At 58.0% G+C, this 21224-nt stretch overlaps 1 protein-coding gene across 3 annotated transcripts; it reads left to right on the top strand.

Annotated features, from left to right (window-relative positions):
• The first annotated feature begins 735 nt into the window (after nt 1–735).
• MCM5 (minichromosome maintenance complex component 5) lies at nt 736–20963 on the top strand. 3 transcript variants are annotated; one of them, XM_082634990.1, is made up of 17 exons: nt 736–859; nt 1120–1294; nt 2728–2854; nt 2941–3069; nt 6366–6538; nt 8434–8589; nt 10691–10857; nt 11298–11469; nt 12471–12582; nt 13205–13348; nt 13697–13762; nt 14009–14185; nt 14837–14949; nt 16457–16585; nt 17599–17741; nt 19682–19809; nt 20677–20963. In XM_082634990.1, the coding sequence occupies exons 1-17, from the start codon at nt 766–768 to the stop codon at nt 20776–20778; spliced, it is 2307 nt and encodes a 768-aa protein (XP_082491116.1). In that variant the 5' UTR covers nt 736–765; the 3' UTR covers nt 20779–20963. The 3 variants fall into 3 exon arrangements, with proteins under 3 accessions (XP_082491116.1, XP_082491117.1, XP_082491118.1); XM_082634991.1 differs by having other exon boundaries at nt 792–878; XM_082634992.1 differs by having other exon boundaries at nt 835–935.
• Nucleotides 20964–21224: the final 261 nt, after the last annotated feature.

Raw genomic sequence — 21224 nt, forward strand, 5'->3', positions numbered from 1 at the left:
GCCGCAACTAAGACCCAGCGCAACCAAATAAATAATAAACATTAGAAAAAATAGTTCATGTTGCCAGTGAGAATGGAAAAGAAGGGAGGGGAGATTATGCAGTCCTTATTGCTGCTTGAGAATCCATCAAGTTTTGCCAGATCTTCCCGTTTTTAAAGTTAGGCTGGGAATCTGGTCATGAATTTTCACAAATTTTAAGCATTGCCAAATAATGAAAACTCTTATACAACTAAAAAAAAAAATCACCAATTGGGTCTAAGAAAACATCCCTCGAGTCCCAAGTTTGAGTTTCATCCTAGAGGCGTTAACGAGACCAGAGGTGGCTTCTTGATGATTAATCCCCGACTTTTGGAAGCGTGTTTAGGGTGAGAACTGGGAGCGCAGGCAGGCAGCGCCCCCTCCAGCCGCTAGGGGGAAGCAGGCTCACACCCGGCAAGGCGTACTTCTCAGGGACCTATAGCTCTGAAAGGGGTCTTTTCCTCCTGAAACTTTGAAAAAGGCTTAAGAAGAGTACACAGAACAGCCCTCGCACGACGGCGCCTGCCCTCGACCCACCCCTCCGCCATCTTTGCGCCCCGCCCCGCCGCTACCTCCGGGTCAGTTTCGCGCCAAATTGTCCAGCACGCAAAATGGAGCCCGGAAGGAGGCCAGGAGGACTGACGTCATGCGCCCTGCCGCCAATCCTCTTCGGCGGCCCGCTCGTGGGGGGCGGGACTCGCGTGCGCAGCACGGCTCAATCGCTGGCCGCGGAGTCCCGGCGAACCAATGAGGGCGCAGCGGCCGCGGCGTCCAAACGCTACGTCTGGTTTTTCCCGCGAAAGGCGGCGGCGGACCGTGGGCGCTGTCTCTTTGGTTCCAGGTAGCGCGGGAAGGGAGAGGTGGGGCCAGCAGGGCTGGGGAGTGGGCACTGCGGAGCCGGGCCCAGGGGTCGACAGGTATCTGCATTTGGGGCGCAGTAGGTCTGGCAGGGGTTTCTCTTGGGAGAACTGGGGTAAGGGTCCGGGAGGCGGAACCGGGCTCCCGCCCGCCCCGCCTTCGGAGCCGAGGACCCAGGTGTCGGAGGGGACGCCGCGCGGCCCCCCTCCCCGAATCTGCTCCAGCTCCTTGTCCCCGCGCCAGGTGCAGTCATGTCGGGCTTCGACGACCCCGGCATTTTCTACAGCGACAGCTTCGGGGGCGACAACGCGGCCGATGAGGGGCAGGCCCGCAAGTCGCAGCTGCAGAGGCGCTTCAAGGAGTTCCTGCGGCAGTACCGAGTGGGCACGGACCGCACGGGCTTCACCTTCAAGTACAGGTGCGGGCCGGAGCGGTGCAGGAGGGAAGGTGCGGTCCCAGCGGTGCTTCGTCCACTTACTGGGGCCCCGCAGCCCCGTGGCGTATGGTTTTGTACGTTTCACATCTGAAGTTAACGATTGAGTGAGTCACGCGGGTTCTTCGTCCAGGATTTGTTCCTATTCATCTATTTCTTACTGTCCTTCCGTGTAATGTCTGCGATATCTTGTAAACCAAGTTCTTAGTGGGTGCAAAAGGTGAAGATGGTAGTTATGTTTTACTTCACTCATTCATTCATTCTTCATTCCACTCAGTCAACTCCTATTGACTGAGCACCTGCTGCATGCCAGGCACTGTTCCAGGTGCTGGGCTGCAGCACTGAATGAGCTGGGCAAGGCCCCCGTTCCTAGTCATTGTACATTGGTGCCATCGCACCAGATACTCATAGGCCGTTAAAATGCAGAGAACGTGAGTTTGCAGGTCCAGGCTTGGGCCTGATTGATTATTAGCTGAGTGACTTCCAAGTGACGGTCTCTCTGGGCCTCAGTTTCTTCATCAGTAAAACGGCACAGCCACTCCTGCCTCCATTTATTCATGCATCAGCCGACATTGACCATCTATGTGCTGGACTCTGAGATGCAAAGATGAAAAGATTCATACTACTTGCTCTGAAGGAGCTTCTAAGTCAGTGGGAATGAAGCATAGGGAGCTACAAATAAATTACAAAGTGATAATTACCTCAAAGGAAGAATATACGCGGGGAGTTAGGGAGGCTTCCAGGGGAGTTAGGGAGGCTTCCAGGGGAGCCGAGGTGACCTTGAGCTGAGAGGAAACAAGGGAGGGTCAAGCCTGGAAGGCATTTCAGATAGGAGCAGTTGCATGCAGGAGCAGGGTATGGGGTGGCGTGTTACAGCAAGGGTCTCTCGGGGCCAGGCTGGCTGTTGCATGCGGCTCCGGACATGAGGTGGACAGGGATGAGGCCGAGGAGGTCAGTGGCCCCCGAATGTGTTTTTGGGATAATAGTCCCATAGGATGCTCTGTAAAAAGATTCTGGTGGTTGACAAGACAGGCATGGTCTCTGCTGCCTTCAGTCTCCAGGTTCTAGCCATGTGCCTTGTTAGTATCTAAGAGAGGGTTAAAGGCTCCAAGGAGTCCACTGAAAGGACTGGTTTGCAGTGAGAGTCTTCCAGACACCTATGCACAGGACCCTGTCTGTGAGCGCTGAACTGTCCTTGGATTACTGCTTGGACCCCTTCCGCGGAGCTTTCTTTGGAGGATGCTTTTCAGCAGTGGGGGGGGCCTCTGCAGGGTTAAATAACAGAACCACCTGGAACTAGATGTGTTTGGGAAGCGGGGTGGCGGGGCAGTGGTGTGGGAGACTCAGGGTGCGGGCGCACCTCAGCCAGCGTTGTCTCCTTTTCTCTGCACCCTTCCCCACCCCCACCCCCACCCCAGGGATGAACTCAAGCGGCATTATAACCTGGGGGAGTACTGGATAGAGGTGGAGATGGAGGACCTTGCCAGCTTCGATGAGGACCTGGCCGACTACTTGTACAAGCAGCCGGCTGAGCATTTGCAGCTGGTGAGTGGGACCTCCCCGCACCCGCTGAACCCCCAGGGCTGGCCCTGCTCTGGTCACTCACAGCCTGCCCCCCTCCTCCTCTCCAGCTGGAGGAAGCTGCCAAGGAGGTGGCCGATGAGGTGACCCGGCCCCGGCCTGCTGGCGACGAGGTGCTCCAGGACATCCAAGTCATGCTCAAGTCGGATGCCAGCCCGTCCAGCATCCGTAGCCTGAAGGTGGGTCCACTCAGGCCAGTTGAAGGGTGGCGGTGGCGGCTGCATGTGAGGAGGGGCTTTGGAGAGAGACCTGGGTGTCAGCTGTGTGACCCTGAGCAACTCACTCGACCTTTCTGAGCCTGTTTGCGCCCCTGAAAACTTAGCTCGTTGGGCAAATGTTTGCTGAGTTCCTCCTGTGGGCAAGGCGTGAGTTGGGTCCTGGAGAAACAGTGGTGAGCTCAGGACAAGCTGCTGTCCCCAGGGAGACTGGATAAGCTGGTGAACGTCACCCATGATCACTGTAGGTGACTGTAAGAGCAATGGGAGAAATCAGAAGGGTGATGAGAAAACGCGGGGGCCCCTCTGGAAAACATCAAGAAGACTGCTTTGGGGCTTCCCTGGCGCAGTGGTTGAGAGTCTGCCTGCCGATGCAGGGGATACGGGTTCGTGCCCCGGTCCGGGAAGATCCCATATGCCGTGGAGCGGCTGGGCCTGTGAGCCATGGCCACTGAGCCTGCGAGTCCGGAGCCTGTGCTCCGCAACGGGAGAGGCTACAACAGTGAGAGGCCCGCGTACCGCAAAAAAAAAAAAAAAAAAAAAAAAAGGCAGGCTGCTTTGAGGAGGGCACGTCTGAGTGGAGATCTGAGGGTGAGAACAGGTAGCACGCAAACAGCTGGGAGAGAATGTTCGGGGCGGGCAGGGAGGGCACAGCTGGTACAAAGCCTGCGAGGCAAGGGGGGCAGGGTGTGTGCCAGGCCGAGGGAAAGACAGCCAGCATGGCTGGAGAGTGATGAGGCCGAGGGAGAGTTTGGCAGAGCCAGTCTGCCATCTAGTCTTTATTGGTTTTATTCAACAAGCACTTATCGAGTGACTGCCCCTCGCTGGGTGCTGGGGGACCCTCACTGTAGACAGACAAGACCTGGTTCCATGGAGCTTACAGTGGGAGAATCAGACAAGGAGCAGTGAGCTGATTTCAGGTCCTGTGATACGAGTCATGAAGCAAAGGAAACAGGCAATGTGACAGTGGCCGGGGGTCTGGGAGGTGGTCGGAGAAGGCCCCTCTGAGGAAGTGATGTTGGCGCGAAAACCTGAGGGATACGCAGCCCTGTGACAGCTTGGGGGAGGAGCGTTCCAGGCTCCTGGAGAAGCAGGTGCAAAGGCACTGGGGCGGGGACAGCGGCAGGTTTCAAGGGACAGAAAGAAGCCAGTGTGGCTGGACCTCAGGGAGTAAGGGTTTGGGGAGAGGAAGGGAGGGAGCGGGTAGAGAGACCAGATGGCCAGGGCCTTGGCTGCTGTGGAAAGCAGCTTGAATTGAAGGTTAGGTAGGAGGATGGGCCGATTCTATCTTTAAAGGTTCCCTTGGGCTGCCGTGTGAAAGGAGAATTTATACAACAGGCAGGGGTGGGACAGGAGAGCTTCCTGTGGAGGAAGTGAGGGCCTGACGTTGGTTCTTCTGTCACGAGGCTGTTGTGAGAAGCAAATGAAAGGATGCTTGTAGCTGTGCCTTTGAACTGTGGGCCCAGGTAGTGTCACCTCCTCTGTTACTCACCAGAAGGCCACGCCCTGGTCTTTGCTGGAACCCCGTGTCCTGCAGCTTGGCTGGGGTCCCTACTAAATCCTCCTTGATTAGCACAGTGGCAGTTCTGTTCCAGAAGCAGGGCTGGGCTGTGGGCTCTTGAGTCTGTGGAGCGTGTTGGCTTCGTCCCTTTGCCCAGCACCGGGGAGGGGACCTGGGACTGTGTGTGGAACTCACCCGAGCATCACGCATTTGCCTGTATGCGGAGGCGGCATTGGACTTGTTTTGCAGGGCAGCTGTTTCCTCAGAGAAGCAAAGCTCAACGCCACATGGGACAAGCTTCCTATTCTCAGACCCACTGGAAAACCCAGTGACCGGCCTACCTCGGGTGACGGGTGTCCTGTGGTAGAGGAGGGGTCCTCTCTAGAAGGATCGCTTGTCGGGGTGGCTTAGGGGCTGAGGCAGCCTCAGGCTTTTCCATCCCTGGGATCCTGGAGGGCTAGGCTTTCTGCAGCTTGTAGATAGTTTTCCAGAAGACAAGCTCTGGGGGGGGCGGTTTCAGCAGGTCTGGGGTCCCCTGGGCTGTGGCAGCAACACGTGCCTCTGGTCTCACTTCTTTGGGGGGCAGCCTCCTTCCCGAACCTTTCACCTTCTACTCCACTCCCCACCTTCTGGGCTTTGAGGGGCCTCAGCACGAACCTGTAGCCTGCCTGTCTGTCCCAGAAAAGCTCCTGGGAGAGGGAAGAAGAGATGATGATGAAAGGGATTTAATGGCCATTAACATTTTGCCTTATTTGCTTTCTTCTTTTTTCTGCTACAGTATTTTATTTAATTTATTTTTTATATACATTTATTTATGTATTTATTTTCGGCTGTGTTGGGTCTTCGTTGCTGTGCACGGGCTTTCTCTAGTTCTGGTGAGCGGAGGCTACTCTTCGTTGCGGTGGGCGGGCTTCTCATCACGGTGGCTTCTCGTTGCAGAGCACGGGCTCTAGGCGCATGGGCTTCAGTAGTTGTGGCACGTGGGCTCAGTTGTGGCACGTGGGTTTCAGTAGTTGTGGCACGTGGGCTCAGTTGTGGCATGTGGGTTTCAGTAGTTGTGGCACGTGGGTTTCAGTAGTTGTGGCACGTGGGCTCAGTTGTGGCACGTGGGCTTCAGTAGTTGTGGCACGTGGGCTCAGTTGTGGCACGTGGGTTTCAGTAGTTGTGGCACGTGGGCTCAGTTGTGGCACGTGGGTTTCAGTAGTTGTGGCACGTGGGCTCAGTTGTGGCACGTGGGTTTCAGTAGTTGTGGCACATGGGCTCAGTTGTGGCACGTGGGTTTCAGTAGTTGTGGCACGTGGGCTCAGTTGTGGCACGTGGGTTTCAGTAGTTGTGGCACGTGGGCTCAGTTGTGGCACGTGGGTTTCAGTAGTTGTGGCACGTGGGCTCAGTTGTGGCACGTGGGTTTCAGTAGTTGTGGCACGTGGGCTCAGTTGTGGCACGTGGGTTTCAGTAGTTGTGGCTTGCGGGCGTTAGGCGCGCGGGCTTCAGTAGTTGTGGCGCCACAGGGCTTAGTTGCTCCGCGGCATGTGGGATCTTCCCGGACCAGGGCTCGAACCCGCGTCCCCTGCGTTGGCAGGCGGATTCCTAACCACTGCGCCACCAGGGAAGCCCCCCTGTTAGAGTATTTTAAAGTAAGTTACAGACATGGTCCTGTATACCTGAATACTTCAGTACACATTAGAAAAAGATTCTCCTACGTGATCTCAGGTGTTCCGGCTCCCTTTAACCAGCCACCCTCCCCGTGGCTCTGTTGCAGTCGGACACGATGTCGCACCTGGTGAAGATCCCCGGCATCATCATTGCCGCCTCTGGGGTCCGTGCTAAGGCCACCCGCATCTCCGTCCAGTGCCGCAGCTGCCGCAACACCCTCACCAACGTCGCCATGCGCCCCGGCCTGGAGGGCTACGCCCTGCCCAGGAAGTGCAACACGTGAGTGGGCTCTGCGTGGCCCTGTGGCACGGTGGGGGTGACAGGGTGACATCTGAGCGGAGACGAAGGAGGAGGACCCGGCCTGCACCACCTTCAGCAGGGAGGGCCTGGGGCAGACCTGATGCCCGGGGCGGTGGTGTCCCGCCGCAGTGGTGAGTTCTGTCCCTCCAGGGCGCCCAGACAACCTGTGCCGGGAGCCAGGGTTGGGAGTCCACCAGGAGTCTTCTACAAGAAACCTTGGCTTGCTGGGGCAGGTCTGGAGGGAAGGCCCAGGAACGTGCCAGGCTCCTTCGTTTACACATTGCCTATGGCTGCATTTGTGCTTCGGAGGCAGAGTGTGTGGCCTCATGGCCCACAAAGCTGAAAGTATTTGTCTCTGGCTCCTTACAGAAAACCATTGCTGACCTCTGATCTCAAGGGCCCCTACCCTCTCTGGCTGCTGGTTCCCCTCAGCTTCCTGACCTCAGGCCTCAGCCACCCTTCTTTTCTCTATACTTAACCCCCTTGCCTGTCTCGGGCTTTGAATACTGTCTGTGTGCAGAGGACACGCAAATGTGTGTTTCCACTGAACCCCAGCCTCACGTGCAGCTGCCCGCCGGACACCCTCGCGTGGGTGTCTATAGTGGGCATCGCAGATTTGCACAAGCCCCACACCCTGTGTGGCAGGTTCCATCCCATCCCAAGATCTGCCCTCCTGCAGCATGACCCCTACCCCAAACGGGAAGGCCATCTTTTCAGGTGTTCGGGTCCAAATCCTTGGTCTCGTGTTTTTTCCTGTGTCGTATCCAAACAATCAGGAAGCCCTTCCGCTCTGCCCTTAAGTCTGTACGTGGAGAGTCAGGTCTTTTCTCACCCCCTGCGGCACGTCTCCCTGCTCCACGCTTTTTGTCATCCCTCACCCGGCCTGGTGCCCTGGTGCCCCCTGCGCCCACCCACCCTCGTCCCCTAGTCTCTCCACCCCCTGGCAGCCAGGTGACCCTTTGCACTGCAGGTGATTCAGCCGTTTTCGTCTCTCCCAAAGTCAAGTGCCATCTCAGCCTGCATGGCCCTCCTCGGTGTGCTCCTGGCTCCCTGTGGCCTCCTGTCCTCCCTCCTCTCTCGGCCCAGCCTCCCTGCTGTTCCTGGAACATGCTGAGCACGCTCTTGTCACTGGGCCTTTGGACTTGCTGTTCCTCCGCCTGGAACTTTCTTTCCTCTGACCTCCAAAATCTGTGACCTCGCTGCTTCCTTCAGCTTTCTCCTCCGATATCACCTCACAGGGTTGCCTCCCCGCCCCTCCCCCTTAGGTTTGGGGCACGTGTCCCTCTTGTAGACCTGCCTCCTTGATGGTACCTCTGTTGTCCTGGTGTGTGGTTATCTGCTGGTTGGTGTTCTTGGCCTCCCATGATCAGAACTGAGCTCCAGAAGAGCAAGGACTTTTTGTTCACGGCTGTGTCCCCGGTACATCGAATAGTGCCCGGCACAAAATCAGTGCTTTGCAGTAACACAGCTGTAATAGTGGGATAGTGATTTCATTATGTCGAGGTGCATGGACGCCTGGAACCCTGAGCAGGGTCTCGAGACACCCAGACCCTCACTGGCAGATCCTGGGATCTGAGTGGGGGGCTGGAAAGGTCACTGGCGATTTGGCCCCTTTTCACCTGTGGGGACACTGAGACCCCCTCGGGAGGGCTGGGAGTGTGACTTGTCTGCCTCGCAGCAGGTTAATGGGGGTGCCAGGCTCAGAGCACCTCTCCCCACTCCTAGCCCTGTGGGTATCCCCCGCTGAGCTGCCCTCCTTTAGGGCCTTCTCCCGGGTCCTGGAGACCCCTAGCTTGTTGCTGGCCAGTCCTGTCGCTGACTCCTGGCCTTGGGGCTCTGGGGGCAGCTCTGGTGACCCTTCTCTCCACCGACAGGGATCAGGCCGGGCGCCCCAAGTGCCCACTGGATCCTTACTTCATCATGCCGGACAAGTGCAAGTGCGTGGACTTCCAGACCCTGAAGCTGCAGGAGCTGCCGGATGCGGTGCCCCATGGCGAGATGCCCAGACACATGCAGCTCTACTGCGACAGGTGAGTGGGCTCCCTGGCCGTGCCCCTGAGTCAGGTGCCGCGAGTGGCCGGCTGAGCATAGTGGGGTGTGGGGGAGGGTGGCTGGTTACAGAACACTTGCTCCGTGCCTGGTGCCGCCCCCATGCTTCCTCTCATTTCGTCTCCCCATAATCTGCAGGGGCGGGTCCACCCCTCTTTGCAGACGAGGAAATGTGAGGATGTGTGACCGGCTCAGTGAGTGGAGGGGCTGGGCTGCCAGCCTGCGTTCTTCCTGCAGAGTCTCCTCAGCCCTCTTAGAACTGGGAGGCCCAGAGCTGGACAGCCAGTAGCCGGGGGAGCCTCTTTCCAGCCTGACGCCCACCCCAGGCTTTCTGTTTAAGATTCTTCCTTGGATGTTGCTGGGTGATTGGAAAGGGGGAGAGGGTGCTGGGGTGCTGGGCCAGCCCGGTCCCCTCCTGGTGACCTGGGAGGAAGGTGTGGAGGTGTGGACTGGGCTTCTTCACCTGGGCTCCTGCACCCCGACGTCGCGTGCAGATGGTCTGTGCTGCACGTTTCTCGGAGGAGGGGGTCCGTAGGTCATTAGCTTCCTTAGTGGCTGTGGAAGGTGTAGAGGTCAGGCTCTTGAGCAAGTTACATGGGCTCTCTGAGCCTCAGTCTCCTTACCAGGAGAATGGGGACAGTGACAGGCCTTAATCTCATCAGGCTGCTGGGAGATTTAAATTGGAAAATGCATGTTGGGTGTGTAACACGGTTCCTTTTTCTTTCTTTTTTTTTTTTTTTAGTTGAGATATAGTTGTTTTACAACGTTGTGTTAGTTTCTACTGTATAGAGAAGTGGAGTTCTCTGTGCTATACAGCAGGTTCTCATTAGTTATCTATTTTATACATTAGTGTGTATATGTCAATCCCAATCTCCCAGTTCATCCCACCCCCCTTTTCCCCCACTTGATGTCCATACATTTGTCCTCTACACTGTGTCTCTAGCACAATTCCTTAATACAGATTAAATATTCGGTATTTATTAGATTATTCAAATGGTCTATGATTAGATTATTCAAAGCTGAGGAAGTGGGGTCTGGGAAGAGGGGAGTCACAGAAAGTTAACAACGACAGTGTGGGTCCTTTAGGAGATGTGATTCTCTGGTGGATAAAGCACTTTTGGGTCTTGTACCTCACTTGATCCCACAGTAACCCAGCAGGTCAGATCACTTTATCATCCTCTCCCAGGCTCAGAGAGGTCACACAGCTTCTAAGCAGCAGAATACGGATACATGCCCCAGGGTCCTTTCTGTGCTGCACAGGCTGGAGGGGCTCAGAGACTTCCGTGTTTCTCTCTCTTTCTCTACATATATATATATATTTTTTGTTTGTTTGTTTGTTTGTTTTGAATATTTATTTATTTAGCTGTGCTGGGTCTTAGTTGCGGCAACGCGGGATCTTTGTTGCGACATGCAGTATCTTTTGTTGCGGCGCTCAGGCTTCTGTCTGGTTGTGGCGCACGGGCTTAGTTGCCCTGTGGCATGTAGGATCTTAGTTCCCCGACCAGGGATCGAACCCGTGTCCCCTGCGTTGGAAGGCGGATTCTTAACCACCGGACCACCAGGAAAGTCCCTCAACATCTTTTTTTTTTTTAAAGAGGAAATTAAAATCCAGAGGCAGAATGACTTGACTGAGCTCGTGGAGCCGTGAAAGAGGCAGAAGTGGGGCGCGGCCCTCGCAGGGAGGCTGGGAGGGTGTGAGGAGTGCTTCCCCCGAGATGGCCGAGGGGGGGCCCTGCAATGTGTCTGACAGCAGATGAGATGGAGGCGGGGCACCTGAGGGGCTGGGGTGGGCGCCCCCCAACTCCAACCAGCATAACGGACGAGCTCCTGAGGCCCGTGGAGGGGTCAGGCCGCCCCCATGACCAAGGCTTGTCCTCCTCTCAGCAGCTGGGCCGTCCAAGCATGGGCTGGGTTGTGGTGAGAGGGAGAGGGCCCTGGGTGGTGCGGGGGCTGGAGCCAGCCCGTGGGGCCCCATGTAGAGATGGCGAGGTGGACGGATGGCGAGCATGACGGGGTTGGGGGAGCTGGGGGCTTGCTACCCCCACCAGCCTCTCACCTTCTTCCTCCCCATCCTCCTCTCAGGTACCTGTGTGACAAGGTCGTCCCTGGGAACAGGGTCACCATCATGGGCATCTACTCCATCAAGAAGTTTGGCCTGACCGCCAGCAAGGGCCGCGACAGGGTGGGCGTGGGCATCCGGAGCTCCTACATCCGGGTCCTGGGCATCCAGGTGGACACAGATGGCTCCAGTGAGTGTGCTTTGGGCCGAATCCCCGTCGTCCCTCCCCTGGGCTGTCAGTGGGCCTCGTCCTGGTCTCCCCGTCTCCACCTTTGCCCCTGCGCTCTGTCCCGCACGGCAGCCGGGTGAGCGGTGCTGTTCTCACCAGAGAGGCCATGTCACCCCCATCGGCAAGATGGAAGATGTCCCTGAGGGCCCCTGTCACCTGGCACTCCTCAGGTCATCCCCCCGCCCTCCACACTCATCTGCTTGCTCACTGGACCCTGGAACACACAGGCCCACGCCTGGTGCGGAGACCTGGGGTTCTGTCTTTGCTCAGACTGACGCTTGTGCTGCCTGGCTCTGAGGGCCCTGCCCTCTGGGAGGCCCTGGGCCGGCCCAGGGCGGTGGGCCTCAGGCAGCACGTTCTCCCTCAGGGCACTCACGCAGCCCCCTGCTCTGCCCACCCAGGCCGCAGCTTTGCTGGGGCTGTGACCCCGCAGGAGGAGGAGGAGTTCCGGCGCCTGGCCGCCCTCCCCAGTGTCTACGAGGTCATCTCCAAGAGCATTGCCCCCTCCATCTTCGGGGGCACAGACATGAAGAAGGCCATCGCCTGCCTGCTCTTCGGGGGTTCCCGAAAGAGGTGGGTGTCCAGGCCCCCCAGGTCCGGGGAGGGGAACGAGTGACTTGCCCGCAGGAGGGCAGCTGCCAGGTGGTCAGGACTTGAATGCCCTTTTCATTTGCCCAGGACCCTCAGCCCCGCCTGCCCCTCTCAGGCACCCTCCCCGCTTCCCAGGTTCGCTGCCAGCCGGCTGGGGGCTGGCCCACACCCTTCCTCCGGAGCAGTTGCCCGGCCCTGGCTAGGCTGGGGCCTTGGTGGTGTGAAGGGCCTGGCCAGTGCCGGGGAGAGCTCGGGCTTGGAGTCTGAGACCAGGGTGACATCTCTCAGGGCTGCTTATTTACCTTGTGACCTTGGGCAAGAGACACCACCTCTCTGAACACAAGTCTCCACATGAATAAGACGGGTGAAAGCCTCATACTCGGGACGTCGCGTCCTTTTAAAATAAAATAGTAGAGGTAGAGGAAGTAATAATATATTTAGCAGCTACCAGTTACCGAGTTCTTACCACGTGCCAGACATTCTTCTGAGTGCTTTTATGTGTTTCCAACGCAGTCAGTCCCCAGATTAGCCCTGTGAGAAAGCTACAATCGAGCCCATTTCATAGATGAGGAAGTTGAGGCATAGAGAGCTAAAGGGACTTGCTCACAGGCACGCGCGCTGGGGCCAGGAGCCTGCCCTCGCGGTGTCCGCTCCACAGTACTGTGTGCAGCCCGCTGCTGGCTCTCTCTCTTTCCTTCTTTCCAGCTGGGTGGGGGGGTGTTTATCAGATGCCGACTGTGTGTGCCCAAGCCCAGCTCTAAGTGCCGATTCCTCTGAACCTCCCCTCCCTTGGAAGCAAGTCACCACGGGTGAGGCTAGGGGACACAGCTGGCTATGAACATGGCTCTCAGGCCAGAGCCCCCGCCTCCCCGCCTGCTCTGAGGCTCATGACAGGTCGGGGGCCCGACAGCCAGACCGCTGTGACCAACCAGCCCTGGGTTTCTCGCCTTGCTCACCTGGCCCACCTGCCCGTCTTCCCCCAGGCTCCCCGATGGCCTCACTCGCCGAGGAGACATCAACCTGCTGATGCTGGGGGACCCGGGGACGGCCAAGTCCCAGCTGCTGAAGTTTGTGGAGAAGTGCTCTCCCATTGGGGTGAGCGCCCAGGGTGACCTCTGTCCGCCTTAGCTGCGCCACAGAGAGGAAGGCTGCGGGCGGGGCCGCAGAGGATAGAGGAGGAAGGGGACCGACGGCATATGTAGGTTTGGGGCAGCGGGCAGAGTGCTGGACTGGATGGGGTTTGTTTGGTCTCAGCCTGGCTGGTAATTGCCTGTGGGCCTTGAGCAAGTCACCCAATCTCTCTGAGTCTCAGTTTATCCATCTGCTAAGTCTTAACATCGATAGCAATAGATGACATGGGACTCAGGGTGGGGATGCCTTTCCTGGGAGTCAGGAGTCGAACCAGCCCTGAGGCCCCCTGGAACAGTGTCACTGCTCTCCTGTCGGCCTCAGTTTGCTCCTCCATGAGCCGGGCCCCTGGGGGCTGCTTCATGGGGCAGTCGTGGGGTTCAGGTGAGTGATGGATGTGAACGCTCCCCTGTGGGAGAACTGGGGCTGGGGTGGTCCCCCCATCAGAGGAGGAACACTGAGATTGTCTGTGCTCTGCAGCCAGCTGTGACGTGTGACCTTGGTTGAGCCCTAGCTCCTGGGCCCCCTTGACTTACTGGGTCAGCATGGAGCCATGATGGGCCCTGACCCTCCCGCCTCCCTCCCCCAGGTGTACACGTCTGGGAAAGGCAGCAGCGCGGCCGGCCTGACAGCCTCGGTGATGAGGGACCCCTCGTCCCGGAACTTCATCATGGAGGGTGGGGCCATGGTCCTGGCCGATGGTGGGGTCGTCTGTATCGATGAGTTTGACAAGGTGAGCCTGGCAGGGTGAGGTGGTGGCTCAGTGGTGGTGGCGCCTGCTGGCCGCGGGCTGGGGGTGTGGCCTTCTGTTCTTGGACGGCAGAAACCACCTGTGATGTGGAGACTTCCCGTTACTATCGGGAAGTAACTGCACCTCTCCAAGCCTCAGTTTCCGCACCTGAGAATGGGGAGAGGAGAGCCAAGCCCACACACTGTCCCCGTGACTAGAGGTGACCCGGTTCCTGCTATCGGCCTGGCACAGGGTCGGGACTTGGGAATGGTAGCTCCTGTAGGGTTTCCTGCTGCTACCGTGCCCTGGCCCCTCACCTGGGTCTGGTGGACGTTTCTGTCTTCTATACAGATGCGAGAAGACGACCGCGTGGCCATCCACGAGGCCATGGAGCAGCAGACCATCTCCATCGCCAAGGTGAGCATCCTCCCTGGTCCAGCCCGGCAGAGCTGTCCCGGGATGCTGGGAGGGGCCGGGTTCTGGCCCCGTCTTCAGGCTGCCCTGAGCGGTCCGACCTCTGTTGGCCGCAGCAGTGGTCCTGGAATCCTGTGTGTGTGCGTGCTTGCGTGCGTGCATGTGGGCACGGGTGTGCATACCCGAGAGGGCCGTGACCCCGTGTTCCCATCTCCCTGTCCTCTGCTGCCCCCCACGCTTCCCTGTCAGGCCGGCATCACCACCACCCTCAACTCCCGCTGCTCCGTCCTGGCTGCTGCCAACTCGGTGTTTGGCCGCTGGGACGAGACGAAGGGGGAGGACAACATCGACTTCATGCCCACCATCCTGTCCCGTTTCGACATGATCTTCATCGTCAAGGACGAGCACAACGAGGAGAGGGATATGGTGCGTGGGGGGCCGGACCGCAGCCAGGCCTGCGGTTCTAGGGGTCGGGGGGCGAGGGTGGGCAGACAAGGGGCTCGACCAGAAGCCCTGGCCACCAGATCGGCCCGTGAGTGGGCCACCAAGGAGGCGGGGTTGTGGATTCTAAGAGCGCTGCCCTGGGCGTCCCGGGTCCTACCTCTCCTGAGCTCGATGTGCCATGAGATTTGGGGTCAGTCATTTCCTGGGTGTTAGTCCCTTCTGTGTGAAATGAGGGGATTGACCTTTGGATGCAAGTACTAGAACCCCAGTTCCGGTCAGTCAGCTTCTGAAAGGAACTCCAGCGCTTACGTCATGGACAAGCCTGGAGGTGCGAGGCTCGGCTGGGTCAGGTCTCTGGGTCATCTGGGCGCGGCTGTCTCTGCCGCTCAGCCTGACCTCCCTTAGTGGGGAGGCTTGTTCTCAGGCAGCTGCACCCCTCGTGGTGGCAGAGAAGGGCCTGGCAGCTCTGGGCTGTTGTCTTACCAGCTGAAAACCCCCAGGAAAAGCGAGGGCCTCCTCCCCTCCACCACTTCTAGCCCTGGCAGCTCTTCCCTCCCTTCCCGCTCCACCTCTGCGTTGGGACCTGGCTTGGGAAGCCTTGCGGGCTGACCTCGTGTCCCCTCTGCCTCCCAGATGCTGGCCAAACACGTCATCACTCTGCACGTGAGCGCTCTGACACAGACCCAGGCCGTGGAGGGCGAGATCGACCTGACCAAGCTAAAGAAGTTCATCGCCTACTGCCGCGCGTGAGTCCTGGATGCAGGCCCCACGGGGGTGGGGCTGCCGGCTCCCCTGGAGTGGGAGAGAGCCCCATTCAGGATGCCTGAGATCAGGCCCTGAGGATCTTAGCTCCTCTCCTTCCTGACCCCACAGTCGCTCAGTGGCTCTTGGCCTCAGTTTCTCCATCTCCGAAGCGAAGGTGGAGAATTTAGATGGTCTCCGGACTTCTCTGGCGGTCTAGTGGTTAAGACTCCATGCTCCCAATGCAGGGGGCGTGGGTTCAATCCCTGGTCGGGGAACTAAGATCCTGCCTGCTGCACGGCGAGGCCAAAAAAATAAAAAGAATTTAGATGGTCTCGAAGACCCCCTTGACTCCGGTGTGCAGAGAGGCTTGTGGACATGGGCTCTGGGTAACTCCTGCCCCCACTGTGTGACCTTGGGCAAGTCAGTTGAGTCTCGCTTTCCCTGGGTGGTTGTGTCCTAGGGTTGTTGTAAGGATCACACAAAATAATGAGTGAGTGGCACAGCCCTGCACCAGGTAAACACTCAGTAAATGGCAGCTGCAACCTTAAATATTGTTGTTCTCACAGATGGCCAATGACAACAGTCATACACATAGTAATTAGTCTGTGCCAGATGTTATCCTGAGAGTTTTATGTATAAGTGAACACCATCCCTCTCCCCAGACCTATGAGGTTGGTGTATTATTATTCCATTTTACAGATGGGGAAGCCAAGGCAAAGAAAGGTTAAGTAACTTGTCCAGGGTTACAGACAGGAGGTAGTGGAGCCAAGACTTGAACCCAGGTACCTGGCTCCAAAGGCTGTACTTTTAATCCCTGTACCAAGATTCTGGACACACACCTCGGCTGTCTCTTATTGGAACTAAAACCCAAGGGTGGAGGGATCTTTGAGTGCCTCTCTAATGGGAGGTGAAGTGTTGCGTTCAGGTGGGTCCCTACTCACCGCTTCCTCCTCGGTGACGGGTGGTGCGGTGCCCATTGGTACCTGGGTCTTTGTCATGCCTGAGCTCTTCGTGGCCCTGTCCTCAGAGGCTTGGGCCCTTGGGTGTGAGTCTGAGAGCCCCAGATTCTAGTCCTCCCTTGATGCCAGGTCCCACGTGGCTTATGGGGAGTTTCCTCCCTCCCTCTGGCCTTGCTCACCTCATCCTCAGCATGAGAGTTGGATTAGGTGATCTAAGGCTTCCCTTAAATCAGTGAGAGTTCAGTTGGCTGGGGCGGGGCCGCGGGGTGGCGGGGATAGGGTGGGGCTAGATTCTGAGCAGACACCCCTGCTGCTACCCTCCCCCACCCCCAGTCTGGCATGCTCCCTGCCCTGGACAGCGGTCTCTGTGAGCCTCTTGTGGATGTCACTGTGCATCTTGCCCCTGAATGTGTTGGGGGGAGGACCGCTGAGAGGCCACTGTCTGGTGGGCCCGGAAAGCGTATGTCTGCAAGCCAGCAGAGGGCCGGGGATGGGGTGAGTACCCCAAGATTTCTTTCTGGCCTCATGGCAGCCACTCCCCATCCTGCAGGAAGTGTGGCCCTCGGCTGTCGGCAGAGGCTGCAGAGAAGCTGAAGAACCGGTACATCATCATGCGGAGCGGGGCCCGTCAGCACGAAAGGGACAGTGACCGCCGCTCGAGCATCCCCATCACCGTGCGGTGAGCAGGCGGGCGGGCCAGGACCGGGCTGGGCAGATGGCCTCGGTTTACAAGGAACTATGTGCCCAGCAAGTCTGGGGCCGGGGCTGTTGCTGACTACGTGGTGCAGGCCATGGTCAGGGCTGCTGGGCAGGGAGCACTCCTTTGGGAGTGAAAACAGTGGCCTCCCTGATTGTCTGTATCTCTTGGTTTGTTTGCTGTTGAGAAAATCTGGAACCCTTTCTTCTGAATTCGGTCTAGCTTCCCCCATCGCCGGGAAGCCCTGAGGGTGAAGGAGGGTCCAGGCTGGGAGTCAGGAGACCTGGTCCTAGCCTCCAGCCCACTGTGTGACTGCAGGGAAATTGCTTTCCTTTTCTGCATCTCAGTTTTCTCAGCTGTTAGCTCTTGTCACTCTTGTGAGTTTACGCAGTAGAGTGACTAAGAGCTTGAACCTACCTCGTTTGAATCTTGCTTCCAGCACTGATTAGTTAGAAGTGTATTTGGCTGTATGTAATAGAAAACCCACGTGAAGTAGCTTAAGTAAATTGGGAGTTTATTTCCCTCTTCTGTAAAAACATTTGAGGGTAGGTAGCCCTACCTATGTGATGGCTCCTCAGCCATCAGCAACCTGGGCTCCTTCAGGTTCACCCTTATCCTCATCGTCCAAGGTGGCTGCTGGAACTCCAGCCATCACCTCCACATTCCAGGTGGCTGGAGAGGAAGAAAAAGAATGGTCCATCTTTTAAGGACACTTCCTGAAGTTCCCGTAAAATATTTGGACTTACAGCTTACTGGTCACATCTTAGTCACACAGACACACCTAGACGCAAGAGAGTCTGGGAAATGTCTTTTAGGTGGCGCCACGTGCTAGAGTAGAAGTCGGGGTTCTGTTACTGAGGGAGGTGGATCACGGGGACAGCCAGCAGTCTCCCCTGTAGTCTTACTGCCTGGGGCAGGCACCTCCTGGAGGTCAGGGTGGGATGGGGAGAGAAGATGGGCTGAGTCCGCCCTGGCGTCCCGTCGCTCCCACACAGGCAGCTGGAGGCCGTCGTGCGCATTGCTGAGGCCCTCAGCAAGATGAAGCTGCAGCCCTTCGCCACGGAGGCGGACGTGGAGGAGGCTCTGAGGCTTTTCCAGGTGTCCACGCTGGACGCCGCCTTGTCCGGCACCCTGTCAGGTGAGCAGCCGCAGGGACCCAGGCTCGGGTGGCTTGTGGGCTCCGTGGGCAGGGCTCATGCTGGACACCTGCTGTGCTTGTTGCTTCTCTGCATTTGCTTCTCCGTGCTTCCTCCTGGGAATAAGCCCCTCTCCTGTCCCCAGCCCCCACCAGCCAATTTCCCCCAAGATGGGAAGAACAGCCTCTCTCCAGACTCTGGAGCACAATTCTCTTGACCCAGTTCATTATTATAATTCACAATTTTATCATCCGTTAAGAATGGTAGTTGGCACCCGTTTTTTTTTTTTTTTTGGCTGCACCACGCAGCATATGGAATTTCCCTGACCAGGGATTGAACCAGCACCCCCTGCAGTGGAAACATGGAGACTTAACCACTGGACCTCCAGGGAAGTCTGCATGCACCCCTGTTTTTGAGCCGTAACCATTTGAGTGCTTCCAGAGCTCTTCCTCCGTTTCACTAACAGCTGCCCTCAAAACCCCCAGAAGCCAGGCTGGGCACTTAGCCCTTCACCTCTTAGAGATGGGAAAACTGACACCCAAAGAGGCCTATTCACACTGCCCAAGGTCACCATTCGCCCAGCTAGAATACACGTCTCGACCCCGAGGCCAGCGGGGTTCAGGCTGCCGTTAAGTCCTGCTGCCTGCTTTGGGCTCAGCCTCTGAGCATCTCTGGAGCACTGATTCTGTGCCAGGCTCCGCTGGGACGAATTCATTCCTTCCGCAGCAGGTACTTAGTGCTTAGAATTTGCCGGGCTGTTCTAGGTGCTGGGAGTCTAGGAGTGAGCAGATCTCTAAGTCCGTGCCTTGTGAGGCCCCCCTTCTCCACAGGGGAGACACAGCAAAGAGGCAAACAAATCAAGCTCAGGGGGTAAAGAGCACGGAGGGGAGAAGTTCAGCAGGTCAGGAATGTTGGGGAGGGATCCCCTGCCCCTCGGGTGGTCTGGGATGGGCTCTGAGGAGGTGGCAGGAAGCAGGGACTGGTGTGAGTGAGGACACATGGCTCCCCGGAGTGTGGGGTCGGGCACTGCGCATAGAGCGAGGGCTGAGCGGCAAGACCCCAAGGACAGCAGGCTCTGCGTGTTCAAGGGCCAGTGTGGCTGGAGCCTGGGAGGTTGGGGGGGTCTGATCACCCCGCCGTCCCCTTGGGAAAGATGACTCAGTCTCTGCCCTGGAGGGCCTTCCTGGCGGTGAAACTGGAGCTGGGCTTTGCAGGCTGGGTAAGAGTTTGCCTTGAAGACTCATTTCAACTTGGAGCCTTGACGTCCCTCTCAGTGGCTCCCCCACCACGGTCCCACCCTCTCTGTAGCTGAAACACCAAGGCCTTTGCAGGCCTGGGTCAGCAGGGGAGATCCATCCTGGGGCAATAGTTGGAAATTACGAGCCTGCTTGCCTGGGCTGCTTGGGGCGCCTCACAGATGTGGTCTCCGGGGCAGCCTGCGCGCCCTTCTGGGTCACTGCTGGGTCCCTTCCAGCTCTCCATCTGAGATAGATCCCTCCAGGAAGTCTTCCTGCTGCTGCCTGTCCAGCTGCCTGGGAGCCAGGTGCTGTCGTCAGCTCATGGCCCTCCTCAGAGCCCTCTAGTGGCTGTTCTGCTCACCAGAATCAAAGAAAAATTTGTGCCGTGGCCTCCAGGGCCCACAGGACCTGCCCCCACTCTGGCCATGTCCCTGGCCTCCTGACCGGGTTTTGATCGAGATGGGCATATTTCCCACCTCTGGGCCTTTGCACCTGCCGTTCCCTCTGCCTGCAGCATCCTTCCCCACACGTCTGCCCCGTCCCAGACTCTGGGTCTCTGTCGGTCATCTCCTCGGTCAGGCCCTGGTTGTCCCCGGGCACGCTCTTCCTCTCCCTCTCATTTTCTCTTCCGGGCCTGGCTCGCTCTTAGCCGCTGTGGGCAGACTGAGGTCCCCACCTGCCCGTCTCCCTCCTCACACCCACAGGGGTGGAGGGCTTCACCAGCCAGGAGGACCAGGAGCTGCTGAGCCGCATCGAGAAGCAGCTGAAGCGCCGCTTCGCCATTGGATCCCAGGTGTCGGAGCACAGCATCGTCCAGGACTTCACCAAGCAGGTGGGCCTCCCCGGGGGCCCAGTGGGAGTCCTGCGGGCTCCCTGTGGCCTGGTTCCCAGCCACCTAACACTGCGTCCTGTTGCTCAGCAGACAGGCCCAGGATGGGGAAGGGGCCGGGCCGGGCCCGTTCCCAGTGTGCCTCCCCTTGTGACTTTCTGTGTCACGTTGTGGGGAGAGGAGAGGTGGCTGAGGTCCTGCTGGAGTGTCCCAGGCTTCCCCAGCCGTGCATCTCTCCCTTCGCCTCATTGCCAGGAGGGTGAGCCACCCAGCTCGCCGGGGACAGTGCTCTTGACCCCACAGAGAAGGGATGGGCCTTCTAGAAGCTGTGTGCAACTTGTCACCGTCTTTGAAATCGCAGGGAAAATCCCAGGTTCTGGGCTCAGCTCCCTTCATGTACGTCATCTCCTCTTCATCCTCAGAACAGTTTTATGCAGTAGGTGGTACCACGCCCGTTTGAGAGATGAGCAGACAGAGGCTTACAGGGCTTTAGGGGTGTCAGGAGCTTGGGTTCTAGAGTCACATGGGCTCAGCTGAGGTCTCAGCTCTACTACTTAATTGCTGTGTGACTTGGAGTGAGTGACTTAGCTTCTCCGTGCCTCAGTTTCCTCTTCTGTAAAAAGGTGATGATCACAGTACCAGCTGCATGAGGATGTTATGGGATAGAACGAGTTCAAGTATGTGAAGACTTAGAACAGGGCCTGGCACGTGGTAGTCGCTCAGGAAGTGTGAGCCTGTCTTAGGATGCAGAGCGGTAGGATGTGAAGGCTGGAGAGTCCCCCGTGAGCACGGGACACCTGGGCTTCCGGAGGGAGGGGTGTCTGGGGTTCCGTGGGAGGCACGCCCCTCATCCGACCCCGTGTCCTGCAGAAATACCCGGAGCACGCCATCCACAAGGTCCTGCAGCTCATGCTGCGGCGGGGCGAGATCCAGCATCGCATGCAGCGTAAGGTCCTCTACCGCCTCAAGTGAGCTGCGCCTCCTGCCGCAGGAATGCCGCTGTCACCCCACCTCCACCTCCTTGAGCCTCCCACGCGCTCTGGACAGAGGGACCCCAGCTGCCTTGCCTCGCTGCCTCTGGCTTCTGCCTCAGCGTGCAGATTCAGGAAATGTGCTTTTGGAGTTTATTGAAATAATAAAGCTGTGGTGTGTTTGGTTATCTGTGGGCTTCTGCACTGGGTGGCCTGTCACCCCCATCTTGCCCTCACGCGGGGCAAGGACAGGCTTTGGAATCTGACAGACCTGGGTTTCTGACCTGCATCTGCCCCTTGGGCTCCTGGGCAGGGCATTCACCTCTGTGCTCAGGTTCTGCAGCTGCTCGGTGGGGAGGGTCCAGCCCGCTTTTCGCCAGCACTGGTGAGCATTCAACAAGATCCAGTGTGTGGAGGTGCTTGGGAAAGTCCGTAGCTGTTCCCCAG

The sequence above is a fragment of the Mesoplodon mirus genome (assembly GCF_964341445.2).
Source record: "Mesoplodon mirus genome assembly, chromosome: 11".
Lineage (NCBI taxonomy): Eukaryota > Metazoa > Chordata > Mammalia > Artiodactyla > Ziphiidae > Mesoplodon > Mesoplodon mirus.